Source organism: Lycium barbarum, chromosome 4 (genome assembly GCF_019175385.1).
Source record: "Lycium barbarum isolate Lr01 chromosome 4, ASM1917538v2, whole genome shotgun sequence".
Taxonomy (NCBI): Eukaryota; Viridiplantae; Streptophyta; class Magnoliopsida; order Solanales; family Solanaceae; genus Lycium; species Lycium barbarum.
In genome coordinates, this window is record NC_083340.1 from 139,322,795 (window position 1) to 139,342,545 (window position 19,751).

General features: G+C 33.1%; 1 protein-coding gene across 4 annotated transcripts; it reads left to right on the top strand.

Moving 5' to 3' along the window:
• Positions 1 to 642: 642 nt before the first annotated feature.
• LOC132636646 (NEDD8-activating enzyme E1 regulatory subunit AXR1-like) lies at positions 643 to 10,800 on the top strand. 4 transcript variants are annotated; one of them, XM_060353604.1, is made up of 17 exons: positions 711 to 792; positions 2,359 to 2,416; positions 2,501 to 2,673; positions 2,763 to 2,926; positions 3,733 to 3,843; positions 4,138 to 4,217; positions 4,638 to 4,788; positions 4,887 to 4,980; positions 6,486 to 6,574; positions 7,376 to 7,449; positions 7,545 to 7,707; positions 8,252 to 8,337; positions 8,510 to 8,551; positions 9,832 to 9,915; positions 10,004 to 10,184; positions 10,297 to 10,395; positions 10,476 to 10,800. In XM_060353604.1, exons 3-16 carry the CDS (start codon positions 2,670 to 2,672, stop codon positions 10,378 to 10,380), a joined length of 1,407 nt encoding a protein of 468 aa, XP_060209587.1. In that variant the 5' UTR covers positions 711 to 792; positions 2,359 to 2,416; positions 2,501 to 2,669; the 3' UTR covers positions 10,381 to 10,395; positions 10,476 to 10,800. The 4 variants fall into 4 exon arrangements, with proteins under 4 accessions (XP_060209585.1, XP_060209586.1, XP_060209588.1 ...); XM_060353602.1 differs by lacking the exon at positions 2,359 to 2,416 and having other exon boundaries at positions 643 to 792; XM_060353605.1 differs by lacking the exon at positions 2,359 to 2,416 and having other exon boundaries at positions 661 to 792; positions 2,490 to 2,673.
• Positions 10,801 to 19,751: the final 8,951 nt, after the last annotated feature.

Below are 19,751 nucleotides of genomic sequence, written 5' to 3' on the forward strand. Positions count from 1 at the left end.
TAAAGTAGGGGGTATATTTGACCATTTTCCCTTTCTTCTATCTTCTCTTTCAAATAAAATTCCAGTTCTAACACTTCTTCGCACTCTTTATATTACTCTTTTCTTGTGAATTAAACAAGCTGATTTTTCTCATATACAACAGCAATAGCGGAACCCAAAGTCAAATACGATCGTCAGCTCAGGTGAATTCTTCAGTATACTCTATCTTGATTGAAATGTTTTTTTGTATAATTGATTAACGAAGGGAATTGCTTGTACTTTTTTTTTTTTTGAATATTTTTACATGTGTAAGGTGTTAGTACGGTATAATTGAGACGCTTCTTGAATAGCCGAAGTCATAATTCTCTATTATATGAATATATCTAAGTCGAACAAACCATGATCACTGATTTGCCATACTGCAAAAATACGAAAACCGAACTTAAATATACAAAATTAATTTAATATGATAATGATATAATATTTTTAAAAAACAAAAATCGAAATTTACCTAACCGAAATTTCTAAAACATATATGACTTAAATGGAGGACCCTAAATTAGCTATCGATGCACTTCGTCCTGTCCAGACCCAATAAAGGCCCACGAGGCCCAATTTAAACTAACCCGGTCCATCACAATGTCAAATAAATAAATTCCCTTTTTCCCATTTTCTAAATTTAAAGTTGTTTTATTCTTCTCTTTCAAAAAAAATCCCAGTTCTAACACTTACTTACTTCACGCACTCTTTTCTTACGTATAAAATAAGCTGAGTAATGGCAGAACCCAAAGTTAAATACGATCGTCAACTCAGGTGAATTCTTCACTATACTTTTTTTCCTTTTTTTTTTTCTTTATGATCTCTATACACATATATTCTGAAATTTGACCGTCATTACTAGTCCATATAACTGAACTTGTAGCTCTTATATTCTTGCAAATAATATCAAAAGTCGTAGCAGAAATGAGTAAACGCCTCTCTTATGTTATGTAAGTGATATAGATTGATTATGTACGGAGTTTAAGAAAGAAAGCAAAGACTTTTGAAACTTATTATTTAAAACAAGTCATTGATATGTGTGTGACTGTAAATCATTTCATTAAGGGGTAAAAGAGGAAGTTTTAAGTTAAATTATTTCAAAATATAGAAATGTATCATTCGTTTTGGGACAGACTAAAAAGGAAAGTGTATAACATAAATTGGGACAGAGCGAGTATTTATAAATATAGAAATGTATCATTTTTTTTGAGATAAATTAAATAGGAAAGTGTATCACATAAATAGGGATAGAGGGAGTATTTCTAAATATAGAAATGTATCATTCTTTTTGGGACAAATTTAAAAGGAAAGTACAACAACAACAACCCAGTAAAATCCCATCAGGTGAGATATCAGGAGGGTAGAGTGTATGCAGACCTTACCTCTACCCTATGACAGGTAGAGTGGCTGTTACCAATAGACCCCCGACACAAGGAGAGAAGAAAGGAGAGATGAAAAAGCATCATCAGTAATAATAAACAGTAATAATAGGCAGTAATAACAACAAAATAATAAGATAACCGAGTGAAAGAAACAATCTGATAGTACTAGGGATCTAACAATAAGACAAAACAAAGATACTACTACTCCTAGTACGGGACGAGACTAAAAAGGAAAGTGTATCACATAAATTGGGACAGAGGGAGTAACAGTATGGAATTTGTGTGTTATGGCAAAGTTTGGTTTCTCTTAAGTTTTAAGAGGTGAACCAAGTCTCATATTTAAGTGGAGAAAGGCATGGGATGAGCGAGCCAGGATTTTCATTAAGCGTATTCAAAATGTTAGAAAATAAAGATACGAACAAGCCAAGGGGATTCAACATTTATTATACATATAATAAAAATGATTTTAATTTTATGTATACAGTGTAATTTTTCAGCAAAGGGGTGAACCCCTTGCGGTACTCTAGCTCCGTCCATTAAAAATATTTGGTTCTCATTGCACCTTACTTGGCCAAAGTTGAATGACCTGTAAATTCTGGAAAAGATTAATTCATTTCCATTTGTAATTTCAGTTGTGTGTAGCCTTCAAATAGCTCGCCGTTGTATGTGTCCAGATACGTGTGTTGCTTTTATCCGTGCCTCTTTTTGAATTGGAAAAGTCCAATCAGGAATGATTTAGAGATGTTCATTGCTATCCTAATCTCTGAGTTAGTCTGGAATTAGAGACAATGTTGTTTCTTGGTTCTGGATGACTATTGTAAATTTTCTCGGAATGCCTTATTTGATATCTCATGCAACATTGATACTTTCGTCACAGACTCTACTTATTGGCCCAAGCTAAATTGATCAATTTATGAATTTCAAACACATATGTGACTATAATGTTCACAAATTTCAGATAATACTTACACACAGGCAGAGACAGAGAAAAGTTTTATATCATATGGCTATCATGGGTATTCATGGGTGTTTGCAGATTCCAATTTGAAATACACCATTCCCGCATTGACATGTTTGACAATAATGAAGCTGTTTTGCAGGATATGGGGTGAGCAAGGACAAGCTGCGCTGGAGAAAGCCAGTATCTGCTTACTTAACTGTGGTCCAACTGGTTCTGAAACTTTGAAAAATCTTGTTCTTGGTGGGGTTGGAAGCATCACTGTTGTTGATGGTTCTAAGGTTGAAGTGGGCGATCTTGGAAATAATTTTATGGGTATGTTACGTGGTTGTGCGTATGCATCTACAGTTTTAAAAAGCCTTGGCTTCTCCCATATTCTTATTTTTCTCTTGTATTTCTGATAGTTGATGAATCAAGTGTTGGACAGTCGAAGGCACAGTGTGTGTGTGCATTTCTTCAAGAGTTAAATGATGCTGTTAAAGCCAAGTTTATAGAAGAACATCCGGAGGAACTAATTGAGACGAATCCATCATTCTTTTCTCAGTTTACCTTGGTCATAGCTACACAGGTGTGGAGACGCGAATTATCTTGTACTCTTCATAAAAACATTTGATCTTGGCATGATCCTGCATTCCCACTTTTCTTAACTCAGTTTTTGTTATCATTAAAACCCCCATATCCCTGCCTCCATGCTACACAGTAGATAAAAGTGTGTGTGATTCCTCCAGTCATAAAACTAAGGAGAATACATAAATAGTCAAGCATGAAACTGTATATGTGTGTGTGTATATGGATGTAATTACTATACACACACCCAACTGTATCATTTTTTCTATATTTATTTTGAGAGAACTTTACTTACAGATTCATGCTTGATTATTTATGTATTCTGCCTTATTTTTATGACTGGAGGCATTACATACACTTTTATCTGCTGTGTAGCATGTCAAAATTTGAAGAGTCTCTATGCCTCTTGACTTGTAGTGTACGAGCTACAATCATCAACACGCTTCTTATCTATTGTGTAGAATGTAGATTGGTAAGTGTCTCTCAGAACTATGTTGAATAAATGATAATTGTCTTTTATCTCATTCTCTAAAGAGGTTGATTTGAAAGAGCAAACAATTAGTTTTAGCATCTGCATAATTATGAGTAGCAGCTTATCCACTCTTTGGGGAAGATAGACGGCAATAATAATAAAAATAAATAAATAGAAAAGAACCAAAAAGGTTCAAACAAAAGAACAATCTGTTCCTTTTCCATTTGGGTCAGCTGATTATTTACATGCATAATTTGGCTAATTGTCTATCAGCAGATAGCAGCACAATGGAATTTCTGACAGTTTCGTTTTATGCTCTGTCTGTTCTATTTCAGCTGGTTGAAGATTCCATGGTGAAATTGGATAGAATCTGTCGGGAGGAAAATATTATTTTAATAGTTGCACGATCATATGGCCTCATGGGTCTTGTCAGGATCAGTGTGAAGGTAATATTAATGCTGCTTTGTTGCTATTTCCGGACCGATGTAACTGTGAAATCCCGTATTTATAGAGAACTGTGGGTCCAGACCAGTTAGTACCATTGGCATGGATTTCTTGTGAGGATCTATTTTGATTGTAATATGAGGAACTATTCTTGTAGAAATAGAAAACCATGAAGCGATAGCCACAGAGTGAAACAATGAATGAGCAAAGAAGTTACAATGAGTTTGTTTGATAGAGCTCTTACCGAATGCGATATCATTTGTGTGTTAATAAAAAAGTTCCTCTTCTATCTGCAGGAACATACAGTAATTGAATCAAAGCCTGACCATTTTCTAGATGACCTACGGCTTAATAACCCATGGCCAGAACTGCGGAGGTTGGGTGCTTTCCTCTGTGCTTGATATTTTACAATTCTACAATGAGTCTTTTCCTAGTATGCATATATCTGCTGAGGATTAAGGATTTGGTAATGGTAGAAACTGTAAGATTTGTGAAACATCTCTGCTAGGAGTGGTGCATATAAGTAACAGTAACACAAACTTTGCAAGCTTGGTAAGTTGTTTATGGGTATCAATAATTTTTTTTAAGGCATCTCTTGGTGTAAAGCCGTACCTGTGATGCATTTAGATATAGCTTTGATGGGGATTGGGATTTCACTGATGTGAGCGTCTTTCTGCTGGGATGCGTCCTGCCTTTAGAGCTTTCACCCTTTCTCCTGTTTAACAAGTTCAGTTTCCTCATCAAAAGGAGGAAAATGGATAAAGAAAGGGGCTGATTTTCATACTTATGACAACAGGTTTGCAGAGACAGTTGATTTAAACACAACTGATGCTGTAGAGCATAAACACGTGCCATATATTATTTTGCTTGTTAAGATGGCAGAGGAATGGGCAAATACTCATGGTGGAAAGCTTCCTTCTACCAGAGAAGAGAAAAAGCAATTCAAGGTTGAAAAATATATTTTCAAATGCTTCTTCAGTTTCATCCTTAGTCGTTCCATTTTGGTTCATCTATGGTGATTTGGTCAATTTATTAATTGCCTTAGGATTTGATTAAATCCAAGATGATCATGATGGATGAAGAAAACTATAAAGAAGCCATGGAAGCATCTTTCAAGCTCTTTTCTCCACAAGGGATTAGTAAGTATATATGTGAATTGTGTGCTGTATCAGAAACTCATACTAGTTTTTTCCATCTTGTCTAATAATATTTAGGATCCCTAATATTTATATTTTGTCGAGTCTTTGGGATGGATTCTTAATGGTTCAAACCTTGTTTTTTTTTTTTTTTTTTTTTTTTATTGGTTCAAACCTTGTTTTTTGTGGAGTGCTTAGTCTGGGTAGCGGTTTCTTTTGAACATCATTGCACCTGCATTAAGAACAAGAACTCTCATCATTCCATCTATTAACATCCATAACTGAAATGTCTTCATATGTTGCTTTAAGCAACCTTCAACTTGATGTTCTTGGCACCATCTTAACGCAGCTTCCATGAGATCTCGAAAACTTCATAGTAAAATAAGATTAATTCGAATATTTTCTTCTGTGGGATCTCTAAAATCTGTAGGAAGCTGCATCGAGTTGCCTGCAACATCAAGTTGAGGGTTGCCGAATAACCATTTGAAAATTTCAGTAGATGATGAATTTTCGTTCTTATATGTCAAAAACTCCCAATTTCTAGGGAGCTGCTTCACATCTTTCATCTTCTTTTTAAATAATTGGGATATTTATCTTTGCCTATTGACTGAAGATATTCACCTAATTGTGTGTGCAAGTGTTTGTGTGTAAATCTAGAGTTGCATGTGATATTTGGCAGCAGTTTATTCAGTTATCTGGCTTCTTTCTCGAAAATTGAATAAGTTTCTTGCTTTGCTTTGTTTTCAAAATATTACTTGTCCGTTTCTGGTTGTCTTTTTATTTAGTCAATCAGAATGATTGCCAATAGTTCTCAAGATTGTTGAGGTAAGGACATCTTCAGTTTACTGAGAAACATGCTTTTGGTGTATTGTCAATGCGGCATTTTACATAATCAGTTACTATGTTACTAAATTTGAAAATAAACCTCCTGTCTCTCTACTTAAGGAGGCTTTTCTACGACTCAAAAAGAAAAAATGGGGAGGCTTTGCTAAACACCAATATAAAGGATGTGCTTAGATTTGGCTGCATGGAGATATTTTATGAATACATAATGGTTTTTATGCATTCATCATCTCGTTTCTCTTTATTGCTAACTAGAGGACTAATTAGGCTAACATGCAGTTGCAATTTTATATGCCTTGACGGACATTTTAGTCTTAACTTTTTTTTTCTTCTATTGATTGGTTAAATTGCTTAAATGCAAGAGGATAACTCTGCAGTAAAAGTCTTTGGATTGATAAATATCCTATGGAATAAGTGGGTCTAGAGTTGGGTTAAAGACTTTCTTTACTGAACTTGGAAGGGTATCATAGTAACTGTAGATCTTAGTTCATCAAACAAAAAAAATACTCATGGAGTAAAGAATTCTTTCTAGAAACTTGATACTATATTGGTGTCAATTTTTTTGAGGAAGATATTGGTGTCAGTTTAGTTATGTGGAATCTTAATTTGGAACAGGGACGATGAGATTGGAAATATATAATTGACTTTTCTCTTTCGTATACTAGGCCCAAACTTACAGAAGATTATCGATGACAGTTGTACAGAAGTTGATTCCAATTCATCTGATTTTTGGGTGATGGTAGCAGCCCTGAAGGTACTTGCAGTTTCTTGAAAAAGAACACACGCAGGAAGGAAGTTGGGAAACAATTTCTGGAATTATTGCAGCTTTGTTAGTTGACTTAACCTAATTAAAAGAAGAAATAACGAGTTGTTAGGTCCACTAAAACATGATTTTACATTGTTGATGTTTTGTTATTCTTGCTCATTTCTTTAGCTCTAAATAACAAATAGACATCTTAATTAGTCCATACATTTGGATTTGATGGCTTTTTAGTTGATTGTAAAGGTTGCTTGTACATGTTTTAGTTTCTTCCTTTAGATCTTCCTTGTGTGCCTTCTCCTGTCAAAAGAGCAAGGGGGCAGGGGATGGAGGGAAAAGCCTCTGCCAAGTTCTTCATCTGAGTAATGCGGCAACAAGCTATAGGCCTAAGGCTTGGCTTTTTCCTCTATAGTGCAATGGTCTCTCCGATCGGTGTGTCTTTGTTGCTACTCCCCATTTGCACAAGAAAATTTGAGTTACTAGGTGGATTAGACTAGTGTAGTTTAATTTGGGAGCTAATTTGAGATTGGATGAACGATAATCTTCCCTATGTTCATTTCATTCTTTTAATTGTTTTATATGCTAATTTCAATATGCATTATTCTTTTAGTATCCACAGGAAACTAGCACGTTGTCCTTTTCATCTTGGTTCAAACATTTGTTCCTTTTTCCTTTTTGGCAAATACATTTTCGTTAGTATCCCTTATCAAACAACCTGCTTTAAGTTCCCTAGATTGATATTTCTTTGCATTGGTAGAAGTTGGTGATCATATGATGTATTTTCTTGCACTCTAGGAGTTCATAGCGAGTGAAGGTGGTGGGGAGACACCTCTTGAGGGGTCGATACCAGATATGACATCATCAACTGAGTTAGTGGTTTAAGTTTCTTCGCAACAAATTAAATTTTTATTGAGATGTAATGGGAGTTTGCTTATTGATGCTTGGACTGTTGACTCTATTGCAGATTGTACGTAAACCTGCAAAAGACCTACCAAGCCAAGGCCGAGGCTGATTTTCTTGTTATGGAGCAAAGGGTCAAAAATTTAATTAAGAAAATCAGTAGGGATCCAGCCAGCATCTCGAAGGCGAATATAAAGAGCTTTTGTAAAAATGCAAGGAAGCTTGCTGTAAGGGCATTTCGTCTTTTCTGTTTCTTTAGTTTGAATGTTCATTCATCTAAAATTACCTCTTTGTGCTACTTGAATCTTCTTCCTGTTTGACAAATTTGAAACGCATTGTATTTCTTGCTATAGAAACCATACACTCTCTTGGTGTCATTTTATGCGTCTTAGTTTGATTTAGCACGCGGTTTAAGAATGTAAAAAGGAAATTTTGTGGTCTTTAAACTAAATGTGTACAACATTACCGAAATATCCTTTGAATTTTGTGGTTTTAAAGATGCCACGTGAGGGAGTGGCATTAAGGGTAAAGGCATATTGGAAATAAAAACTAATATATAGAAAAAATGGAATTCTTTTTGAAATAGGAGACACATAAATTGAAACAGAGGGATTGTCTATCTGTTTGACCCTGATTAAAGGGACTCCTCTGCTTTTAAGCTTGATGTTAGCACTAGTTGTAAGCAAACTCCATTTAACATTTGATGTCATTATTTCTGGCTGGATGTTTAAGTTTTTTGCCATTGAAACTTTCTCTTTCGATTATGTTTAGGTTTGCAGATATCGGCTCATTGAGGATGAGTTCAACTCTCCTGTCCAACCAGAGTTACAGAAGTATCTGACAGATGAGGAGCATGGGTATGTAATTGCTTACTGTAGGAATATGGATTGACATGGTCGAATGACCTCGAGTTGGAAACATTATCTGTGATATAGATTGAAGTGCAAGGGCTTTTTGGGATAATTTAAACTCTTCGAACCGACATGATCCTTTCATGATACGTTGATTTTTTGTGATACCAAATAACAGGACTTTGCAAGAAGCCAACTCTCTTAAAGTACTTCCTGAAAAGTAAGTCTATCCTAGCTAAAGCCCCCTACCATTTCATGGTGGATATTCTTTTTCTAAATCCTTTTCCCAAGGGCTTCTAGTGAAGTCACATATGAACTTCCAGATTTTGAAAAATAGATTTCAAAGATATAATTTAGGTTATTAAGACCTTTTCTGTTGAACTAGGAGTATTTCAAGTTCTTTTAATGAAGGATCTCTCTTTTTAAGGTGTCTGCGTGCTTGACTTGATGAAGGCACTATTTAGTCTACATGTCTCTATGTTATCAGCTAACCAGGTTTTGATTGAAAACTACTAACTTTGCAAGTGATGCTCACCTTTTGTTGAACAAGACAAGTGGAGCGTAATGGTAAATAAGAAGTGATGGATTAAATCCTAGTGATGCTAAACAAAGTGTTAGTGGCAGCTTGGTTGGGATAATAGAAGTATTGCTTTGGGAATGAGAAGTTTGTGACTCATACAGCATAAATCTTTTTGATTAGATAGCTACATTTTGTTAACCAATCATTAAGATGGAGTTGCTTCTGGAAATTTACTTGGTTTTGTTTTTTGTGGTTCCCTTACACTTTGTCTTAAATGTCTTTTGAAGATTGTGTATTTTCTAGTTCTTTCAGTAATCATGCGGATAGTGCACCTGTGTGCCATTTCTTAATATTTGCAATGCCATCTTGTACAGAGGAAATGTAAATAGATGGTTAATTGGGAAAAAGGAAAAGAAAAGAAAAGAGGAAGTACTTAAATATTTCTTATGATAGACCTGGAACTGCAGCCATTTAGTCATTCAGAAGGTTTGACGGGAAACAGCACTAAGCGGCGTAATATTGTCCAAGCTTGGGCGAATTGCTTTTCACGATGTAGGTGAAAATAGGATGTGTATGCAGAGAAACACTGGCTAGAATTATAGTATTTAATGCTGAGTGGAAGCTGGTTTTTTGTGTTTAACATTTACTGTCTGATGTATCTCTGAGTTCTCTTTCCATCAGCAGACCACCTTTGGCATGTAAATGTAAGGGGGTAAATAAACCAATGCGAAGAGAAAAATGAAGCTGCAGGAGAGTTTAAAAATGAAGCTGCAGGAGAGTTTGACTTGTTCATTTAGTTAGACATTCTTAAAGACAGCAGCTATTCTATACTCTGAATGGTGCTCAAAATTTTCTTTTTGCTGAACTGCTTATATTTTTGCATTTGAATTCATACGTTGGTTGTTGGTCTTTCAAACAATAGTTATTTTGCATAAATAGTCTTTCATTGGGGAGCTTTTGTATCTTCCTTTTTATGGCAGTACTGCTGTGGGTCTTTATATTCTTCTTCGAGCAGCTGACCGGTTTGCTGCAAACTATAACAAATTTCCTGGCCAATTTGATGGGTAAGGGCTGATGCTTTCTCGTCCAAACTCACATTTTTTTGGGGGAAAGTTATTTCATGGCCGTCTGACCTTAAGAATTTCTTGGTAGTGAAATGGATGAGGATATATCCCGGTTGAAAACTACAGCTGTTGGCCTACTCAATGACCTTGGTTGCAATGGCTCCGCCTTATCGGAAGACCTTATTAATGAGATGTGCCGGTATGGTGCTTCGGAGCTTCATGCTGTAGCTGCCTTTGTTGGAGGAGTCGCATCACAAGAAGTGATCAAGGTTTGTGTCTCCTTCATTTTTTTATTCAAAACTTCTACTTTTTTGCTGGATATACGGCCATGTTTGATCGGAGTGATAATCTGAGGTCTATTATGTTGTGTGTTCATTGCAGCTCATCACTAGACAATTCATTCCCATGTCTGGGACTTTCATCTTTAATGGAATTGATCACAAGTCTCAGCTGTTGTTGCTGTAGTCTCTGTATTTGCAGGCATGTCTTTTCATTCACCTTTGCACCGTATTCTTAGGTTCAGTTGGACTGATAGTATTTGCTTTCACTCCCCTTGCCAGATTGCATTTCTTATGGACCATGTGAAGAGGAAATTTGTCGTACTTCCTTGATTAGTAGGAAATTTAGGATCAGTGTAAGAGATTTAACAAGAGAGTACCGTTTCTACATTTGTACACAAACAAGGCCCGCGGCTTTGGTCTAGTAGTAACAGTGTAATGCGTGATGTGTGGTTTAGATGTTCGTCACGAGTTTGAACTTGCGGCGGACCAAAATGATAGCTTAGCTGTCCTTGAAACAGATATATGGTAATCAATTGATTGGGGGTTCTTTTATTTTGACAAATAGACGAATGCAGTCTCTTATGAGTTGTTTTTTGGGCCTCGATCGTCTCTTTCTTCATTTTCTGTGTCATTCTCAAGGCTAAGATAATAGAAAGCCCTTGACGGGCTAAATCACGTTGTACTAATATCAAGGTGATGTTTACAGACATATTTAAAACTTGGTAAGAAGATTATGTCGGGTTCCATTTAATAAATTGTCTATGCTACCTGAAAATGTATTTAAAGGTTAGTGTGGTTCTCGTAAGTACCCCTCCATTCTTAATCATGAATTTTGGGTATTGAAAACGAGTCACCTTTGATATAGCGCTTTACTCCTAAAGCGGGACTTTCTGGCGCATATATGAATTAGTCGGCTCCCAAAATAGATACTCCACTAGAAGTCGGGCAGGAAACAAAAGAAATGAAGATAATCCTTGCACTTTATGCCGAATCTATGAGGACAGAGTTAGATACATTGGTTTCAACGAATGACCTAACTTAATGGTCAATGAAGTGAATGAAATTCATAGGATGCTAGGTGTTCTTTTCCTATAATTCTATTTGTCAAGCTTAGCGAGCAAAGTTACTCGGTGTCCATATTGATGAGAGGTAATAGATACCATGTGAGATATTTTGAGGTGAACGCAAGTCGTCTTTAACAATATGGTCATAAAAGAAATATATCCATATGGTATATCACATGAGAGCTTCCCGCTTAAGGTCCAAATTCAACAAAAAAACACCATTGATAGTTTGTTCACAACAAGAATTTGCAAGATTTCTTCTTCAATTATGATTTTCTTCGACCACCGTTTAACATCTTTTTAACTATAAAAATACTACTATGATTTATCATGCTCTATATGAAGCATTCAAGTATGTAATTTTATAATAAAAATGTGAGGAATTGATGTCTCAGTTAACATTGAAATCAGACGAAGCTTTCAAGAATCAGACTAAGCTTTCAAGTTATGTATTTCATCTCGTTTTTCTTATCTGCAGGCTGCAATTTGATCCAACTAATTCGTCATTTTCTCCTTTTAATACCATGTCGTATATGATTCCTGGCTGTATATTCTAGAAATAGATAGACATCCAAAAAAGTATAATTTTTTTTATTCACGCTTGGTGTTTACATCAATCTATTAATTACATGACATGTGATTTTTACATAAATTGTTATCCTTTCACTATAGTTAATTAATGCACATTGTCACGTCAACTTTTATCTAGAGAAGCAAATCTATGATTTGAAGCTTAGGATTTTTATAGTGACCTCAAGTTAATGTTTAATAGAGTTTAAGTATCAGGTTACTCAAAAAATATTTAAGATATGTCTTCTTAAAATACAAGATTTGTAATATTGAAAATCAGACACATTACCTGCTATAATCTGTATAGATGGCCTGAGGGGGTAAAAAGATTGGGATAATTTCAATAATATACATCTTACATCTACGTAGCCATATTTTTTAATTACATCCGCATAGCCAATTTATGTTTGCAACAATGTTTATATACACTTACACATGCTAGGCAACATTATACATTTACTGTAGACAATGTATCAACCTTGTATAAAAGTGTATAATAATGTATAAAAAGGTCATTTCGGATAATATTAAAAATATGGGCCATTTTGGGTAAATATTTCTCCAAATAGACATAAAGTGTTAATTATCCCCCAAAAAAATAATTTAAACTGTCGGCTCTGGCTTTAACACTATATGATAAGTTAATTAAGTTAGTGGTAAACATTGAGGGTGAATAATGTTTTTTCCCTGTTCAGTCACCAAGATCTATCACATGATTCCTGGTGACCACCTCGAACCTGAGATTGGACCACATCTAATATTGTTGATTCATCTACTTGCACCAAACAGATAATTGGTCTCTAAGTAATTCTACAATTCCATTTAAAACCATGTTTAGCAAGTCTTTACAGATTAATCAACTAAAAATGGTTTAATCAACGACAAAACACTGAAGATTTACAACTTTACCAATCTATCTATCTTACGAATATAGTGAAAGATCAGTCCCCATTTCAAGAGTATGATTGTATTTTTAACTTTCTACGAAAGAGTTTAAGTATGTACTATCCACTAGCGTCGTAAAAATGTTTGTACAAATAAGTAACGTGTTATAGCAGGTTAAATTACATATACATTGAAATAGTTTATTATATTCTTAGTTTGTATAACTTAAATTCTTTAAAAAAATATTATGGGAAAATGCTATCACCCCCAATCCAATTATTCTCTCAAAGAAAAAGAGAAGAAGAGAGGAAAACAGGAAGAATAAAGAATCAAATGCAAAGGAGTTGTCCAGACTTTTAATATTCTAGATTTGAAACAATATACACTATTCATTTCTTCTTTCACCCCACTTTGCTGAAAATGCGTACTGAAGAAATTCTTATGCGAAAAAATATTCTTCCTCTCATCAGCCATAAATCAACAATACATAGGTTGGTGTAATTAGCTTGCTATGTCACAAGATCAAATATCAATTGACATATTTGTAATTAGCAACGAACAAATATTATACCTAAACAATAAAATCAGTTGTTAATCCTATTTAGCAACAAATTATCATAATTATTTTTTTAGCTACGAGACGAAGTTTGTCTCTAATTTTAGTTTTGTCGTTGTTGTGACTGCTAACTTTTTTCACCTTTCTGATAATTATTAGTTATTTTTTGGCTTTATTCTCCTCTTGTTTATGTGAAGAGATTTCATGTGCTTTTTTCTACTTTTCCCTAATCATGTCTCTATCTAATTCCATGCATGTACAACTCTCATGAGCAACACGACAACTCACGTGCAATAGTACTTTATGTCTACGCATAATGATGGAGTTAGAATTTTCATTAAGTGAGTTTAAAATATATAAAAATGAAAAATTTAACATAAAATTTAAAAATAATTTTAATCATATATATATATATATATATATATATATAAAATGTAACTTTTTAACGAAAAAAGAAGAAAAAAGGTTTAATCTAAGATCAAACTGCTTACGCTCCCCAGCTCTACCCCGACTACACTCATTCCCCACCAGTGTTCTGTCTTTTTCCCAAAGCATCTATCCTTTTATTATAAAGTAAAAGTATATCCTTCCCTAAGCCTGGCAATGGGTCCGGTTTGACCCGTTCAAACCGGTAACCGATTTACCGGTGATTTATTACCGGTCCGGTTTTGGATTTTTGGGACTGGTTAACCGGTAACCGGAACTGGACCGGTTAAAACAGGTCAAAAAATAATAATTTAAACTTGTAATACATATAACTCAAACATATATAAGTATATATAGTATACATTAAACCTGTCAACCGGTCCGGTTTAACCGGTAACCGGACCGATAAAACCGGAACCGGAACCTGTAGAACCGGTTAACCAGTTCCGGTTAACCGTTTATTTATTACCGGTCCGGTTCTGATTTTTTTGAAACCGGAACCGGACCGGTTAAATTAAAAAAAAAAAATAGTCGTTGCGGCCCAACACTTATGGACGTTATTGGACCATTGGCAACGGTCCATTTGCAAAAATGGCCGTTGCCAAACGGCCATAAATTAATTCCCCCCTCCCCCAACCCCCCAAACTTTTTTTTTAACACTTTAACCCATTCCCCAACCCTATATAAACTCTTCTTCATTTTCATTTTAATCCACACCAATTCACTCTTCTCTTTCTCTCAAGTCTCAAATCTCAATCTCTCAATTATAGTTACTTTGCAATAATTAGCCACTTTAAATTTCTCTCAAATAAATATTATAGTCTTATTCTAGTTTCAATTATTAATTTTACAATTATAATATTGTTGGTGGAGTTGGTGATTTTGCAACAATCCGAAGTAGCTTTGGTGGATTTGCAATTCAAGCCGCCTTCACTTTGTTGGAAATTAATCCGGCAAATTGGTACCTTCGTTCCAACTCTATCTTTATTTTTCTCAATTTAATTTATGCAATTTAATTCTAGCAATTTAATTTGTTGTAATTTATTTGATTGTGATTTAAATTAATTCTATTTAATAATGTCAAAGAGATTAAGACGTGGTGCCGGTAGTAGTAGTGGTATTGTTAGGGGTGGGCTTAATGAGGAAACATTTGTGGAAGAAACACCTAATTTAGGTATTGATGTTGGTGGAAATAATCCACTTTTAGATCATGAGACAATGCAACAACATTTTACTGACACTTTTAATGAAGATGATGATGATGAAACACAACCTCCCGAAAATCCCATAGGAGATACATGTCCTGCACAATCACATACACAAGACAAACCACCTAGAACTCGTAAGCCAACAGCTAAAGTTTGGAAATTTATGACTAAGAATAGGGAAAACCAATCAGCTACATGTACCATTTGTGGACAAGTATTTAGTTTTAAGCAAGGAACTGGTAAGGATGGTAGAACGGGTACACTAAATGGTCATATGAGAACCAAACATATGGATGTTTGGGGAGGGCAAACGGGTTCAAATGTGGGGGGTATTCAAATGACGATAGACCCACGAACCGGTAGAAATTTTAAGTATGACAAGAAAAAAGAGCGTGTAGAAATAGCTAAAATGGTAGCTTATGATTGTTTACCGTTTTCTTTTCCCTCGGGTTTGGGGTTTGTTACTTACATTCAACGTTGTTATAATCCGTTATTTGAGGGTATTCCTAGAAGTACTTGTAGAGCCGATGTTATAGATTTGTTTAAAAAATATAGATTATATTTGCGCCATGTATTTAATTCTTTAAATTGTAATGTTTGTCTTACCGCTGATTTGGGTCTTAGTCTTAACAAGTTAGATTTTTTTGCTATTACATGTCATTGGGTTGATGACAACTGGGTTATGCAAAAAAGAATTATAGCTTTTTTATATGATGAAGGAAAAGGTCGTCACGATGGATTTTCTTTAGCGGATTCAATGTCTACTATTATGAGATTTTTTAACATTTATAGAAAAACACTTTGTATTGCTTTAGATAATGCTTCTAATAATACAAAGGCGATAGGTCTTATAAAAAGAGAACTAAACCCTCCGCTAAGAAATATTTTTCATGTAAGATGTAGTTGTCACATTTTAAACTTAATTGTTAAAGATGGTCTTGTGCATTTTGAAGATTCTGTTCAAAAAGTTAGAGATGCGGTTGCGTTTCTTTTTTGTAATGCTAATAGGGGAAGAATTAGAGATTTTAAGAATGTTTGTGTGGAAAATAACCTTAGTCCTAGGAAAATTCAAGTAGAAATTGAGACTAGGTGGAACTACACTTACATTATGCTACAACAAGCATATGAGTATAGGATTCCCATACAACAAGTTCACAACAAATATAATACTGATAGTGATGATTGGTTAAATTTTTTCGCATTGGGAAGATGTTAAAGAATGTGTTGAACTCTTAGAAATTTTTTATAATGCAACTTTTGCTTTTTCTAGACAATTCTATCTCACGGTAACCGAAATTTTAGCCTACTTAGCGGAAATAGCTAGAGTTTTACAAGAGTATAAATATAAATCCGGTTATCAAGTGGCTATTTTTGAAATGATAATCAAATTTAAGAAGTATTTTTTCCCATCCCAACTTTATTTATATTGGGTTCTCTTTTAAATCCTTGTTTAAAAGTGTCTTATACTAAAAATTTGGTTAGTCAAATTTATACATTTTTAGAAATTGAAGAGGGAGTTCAACCATCTTTAGCTGAAGCCGAACTCGCTATTGATGATGAGTTTAGAAATTTTTTTACTCATTATTCTAGTTTGGAAGAACGTGCTACACCCGTTGCTCCACGCCGTACTACTTCTCAGAGTAGCAAAAAGGGCTTGTCGGGTTTAAAAGTTTTACATTCACAGCCAACTTCTTCTTGTACTGCAAAGTTTGATGAATATAACTTTTATTTGATGCAGCCAAATGTAGATATCAAGGAATTTGATGACTTGGACGTCTTAGCATGGTGGAAGAAGTACAAGGCAAGCTATCTAGTACTTTCAAGAATGACTCGAGATATCCTTACGGTTCAAGTATCAACCGTGGCTTCGGAGAGCGCATTTAGCCAAGGAAGACAACAAATTGGAGACCATAGACATTCATTATCCGGCTTTAGCTTGCAAGTACTAGTGTGCATTCGCGATTGGATAAGATCGGAGCGACGCAACCAAAACTTAGAAGCGGAGGAAGGCGAAGAGGAAGAAATTGAAGATTTGATAGCTAGTGGACCGGACCAAATGGAAGACTTTGAAGATATTTCCATGACCGAATATGATGTGGGGGAAATTAACGAAATGGTTCAAAATTGGTGATTTTATTATTCTACTATTTCTGTACAACTCATGTATTATTTGCAAGTTAAAAAACACTACAACTTACAAATAAATGTTATCCAAGAATGAATAAAATATATGACTCATTGAGCTTTCTTCTATTTACTTGTGTTCATATTAAAAATAAAAACTAGAAAGTTATATACTTGAAAAATAACTAAAATATATTAAGAATATACTTATAATGTATAGTATACTATAAGTATAACTTAAACATATATATATATATATATATATATATATATATATATATTAAGTTATACATATATATAAGTTATATATAACTTAAACATATTTATATATATTAAGTTATATAACCTAAGTATATTGATACATATATCATATATATATATATATTAAGTTATACATATATATAAGTTATACTTAAACATATTTATATATATTAAGTTATAATATATAAGTTATAAGTATATATAGTATACTTACACACACATATATATAATATATATATATAAGTATATATAGTATATAACTTAAACATATATAGTATATAAGTAAAGTTTAAATATTTACTGACTAACAAGCTAACAGCAAGTCAGCAATACAGAATATACGTGTATACATATATATATTAAGTTATATGCTTAAGTTATATATATATATATATATATATATATATATATATAAGTTATATAACCTAAGTATATTGATATATATATACGTATATTCTTACTATATAACCCGATTAACGGGTTTAGTATACATATAACTTAAACATATATATATATATATATATATATATATATATATATATATATATATATATATATATATATAAGTTATAACTATATATAGTATACATATAAATTAAACATATATATATGTTTAAGTTATAACTATATATAGTATACATATAAATTAAACATATATATATGTTTAAGTTATATAAGTATATATAGTATGCATATAACTTAAGTTATAATGCATGTAAAACTTAAACATATATAAGTATATATAGTATACATATAACTTAAACATATATATTTATTTAAGTTATAATACATATAAGTTAAGTTTTTTCTGTTAGTTAAGTTATTTATAAGTTAAGTTTTTTCTAAGTTTGTAAATTTCTATATATATATGTATGTTTAAGTTATATATATATAACTTAAACATATATATATATAAGTTATAACTATATATAGTATAAATATAAATTAAACATATATATTTATTTAAGTTATAATGCATATAAAACTTAAACATATATAAGTATATATAGCATACATATAACTTAAACATATGTATTTATTTAAGTTATAATACATATAAGTTAAGTTTTTTCTGTTAGTTAAGTTATTTATAAGTTAAGTTTTTTCTAAGTTTGTAAATTTTTATTTTATAATTTAAGTATATTGATATTATAAGTATATTCTTAGTATATTTTAGGTATATGTAGTATAACTCAAGCGTATAACTTAATATATACATATACATACATATATATATATATATATATATATATATATATATATATATATATATATATATATATATATATATATATACACATATATGTTGTTAGTTAGTAAATATATAAAATTTACTTATAAACTTATATAACATATATAAATATACTTACAATATACTAATAAATACTATAATATATATACTATACAAAAATTAAAAAAAAAGGTTTATTTTAATATTTGGACCGGCCGGTTCCGGTTTCCATTTTTGGAACCGGTGACCGGTTCCAGTTTTTAGACCGAAAACCGACCGGTTTAATAACCGGTCACCGGGTTTGACCGGTCCAAACCGGTTGCCAGGCTTCAATTATTACCTTCCCCATAAAATTACATGAAATGTTCTTGAGATCAGAGATGTGAGTAGTATATATAGTATAGTACTAATACACTAAGGGGTCGTTTGGTTTAAGGTATAAGCTGGGTTATCCCAACACTAATTTTTATACCATGTTTGGTATAAGGTATAAATTAGTGCTGGGATAAATTTATACCGTGTACCAAACATGGTATAAAAATTAGTGTTGGGATAACCCAGCTTATACCTTCTTAAGCCACTTATACTGGGATTATTTTATACCATCTTTTAGATGGTATAAAATAATCCCAATAGATGGAATAAATTAGTCCCGGGATTATAATCCCGGGACTAATGAGTCCTTAAACCAAACGACCCCTAAGGTTATTTATCTTTCTCCTATAGGTCCCATTTTATGCGACTACCCAGTTCGATCGATTGAACGTGATATTTGAAAACAGTAAAGAAAATTCTTGATATATAATCCACTTGCTGCCGTTATTTTTTTCTGCTTTCCAGCCTGTTTTGGTAATGCGTTGCAGTGGCGGATTTAGAATTCTCACGGGGATTTGAACTTGAAACTTTAAGGTAAATTTTGAACCCCGTTAACCAATGAGCCAACCTCTACACTTGTGTTTATGGGGTTCAAAACCTATATATGTACATAAAAATAAAAAAAAATTACCTTATATATATAGTATAATTTTTTGCCGAGGGGATTCGGGTGAACACCCTCACCCCCTCCTAGATCCGCCCCTGATACTGGGTATATGATTGTTGTATTCTTGATATATAAGCTAAATATTTACTTTTTCCTTCCAAGATATGATATTAGCTTTTTAGTTTATTTAAAAAAGGATGATACATTTTTATATTATTTTTCATTTTAATTACTTTTAATGAGATGAT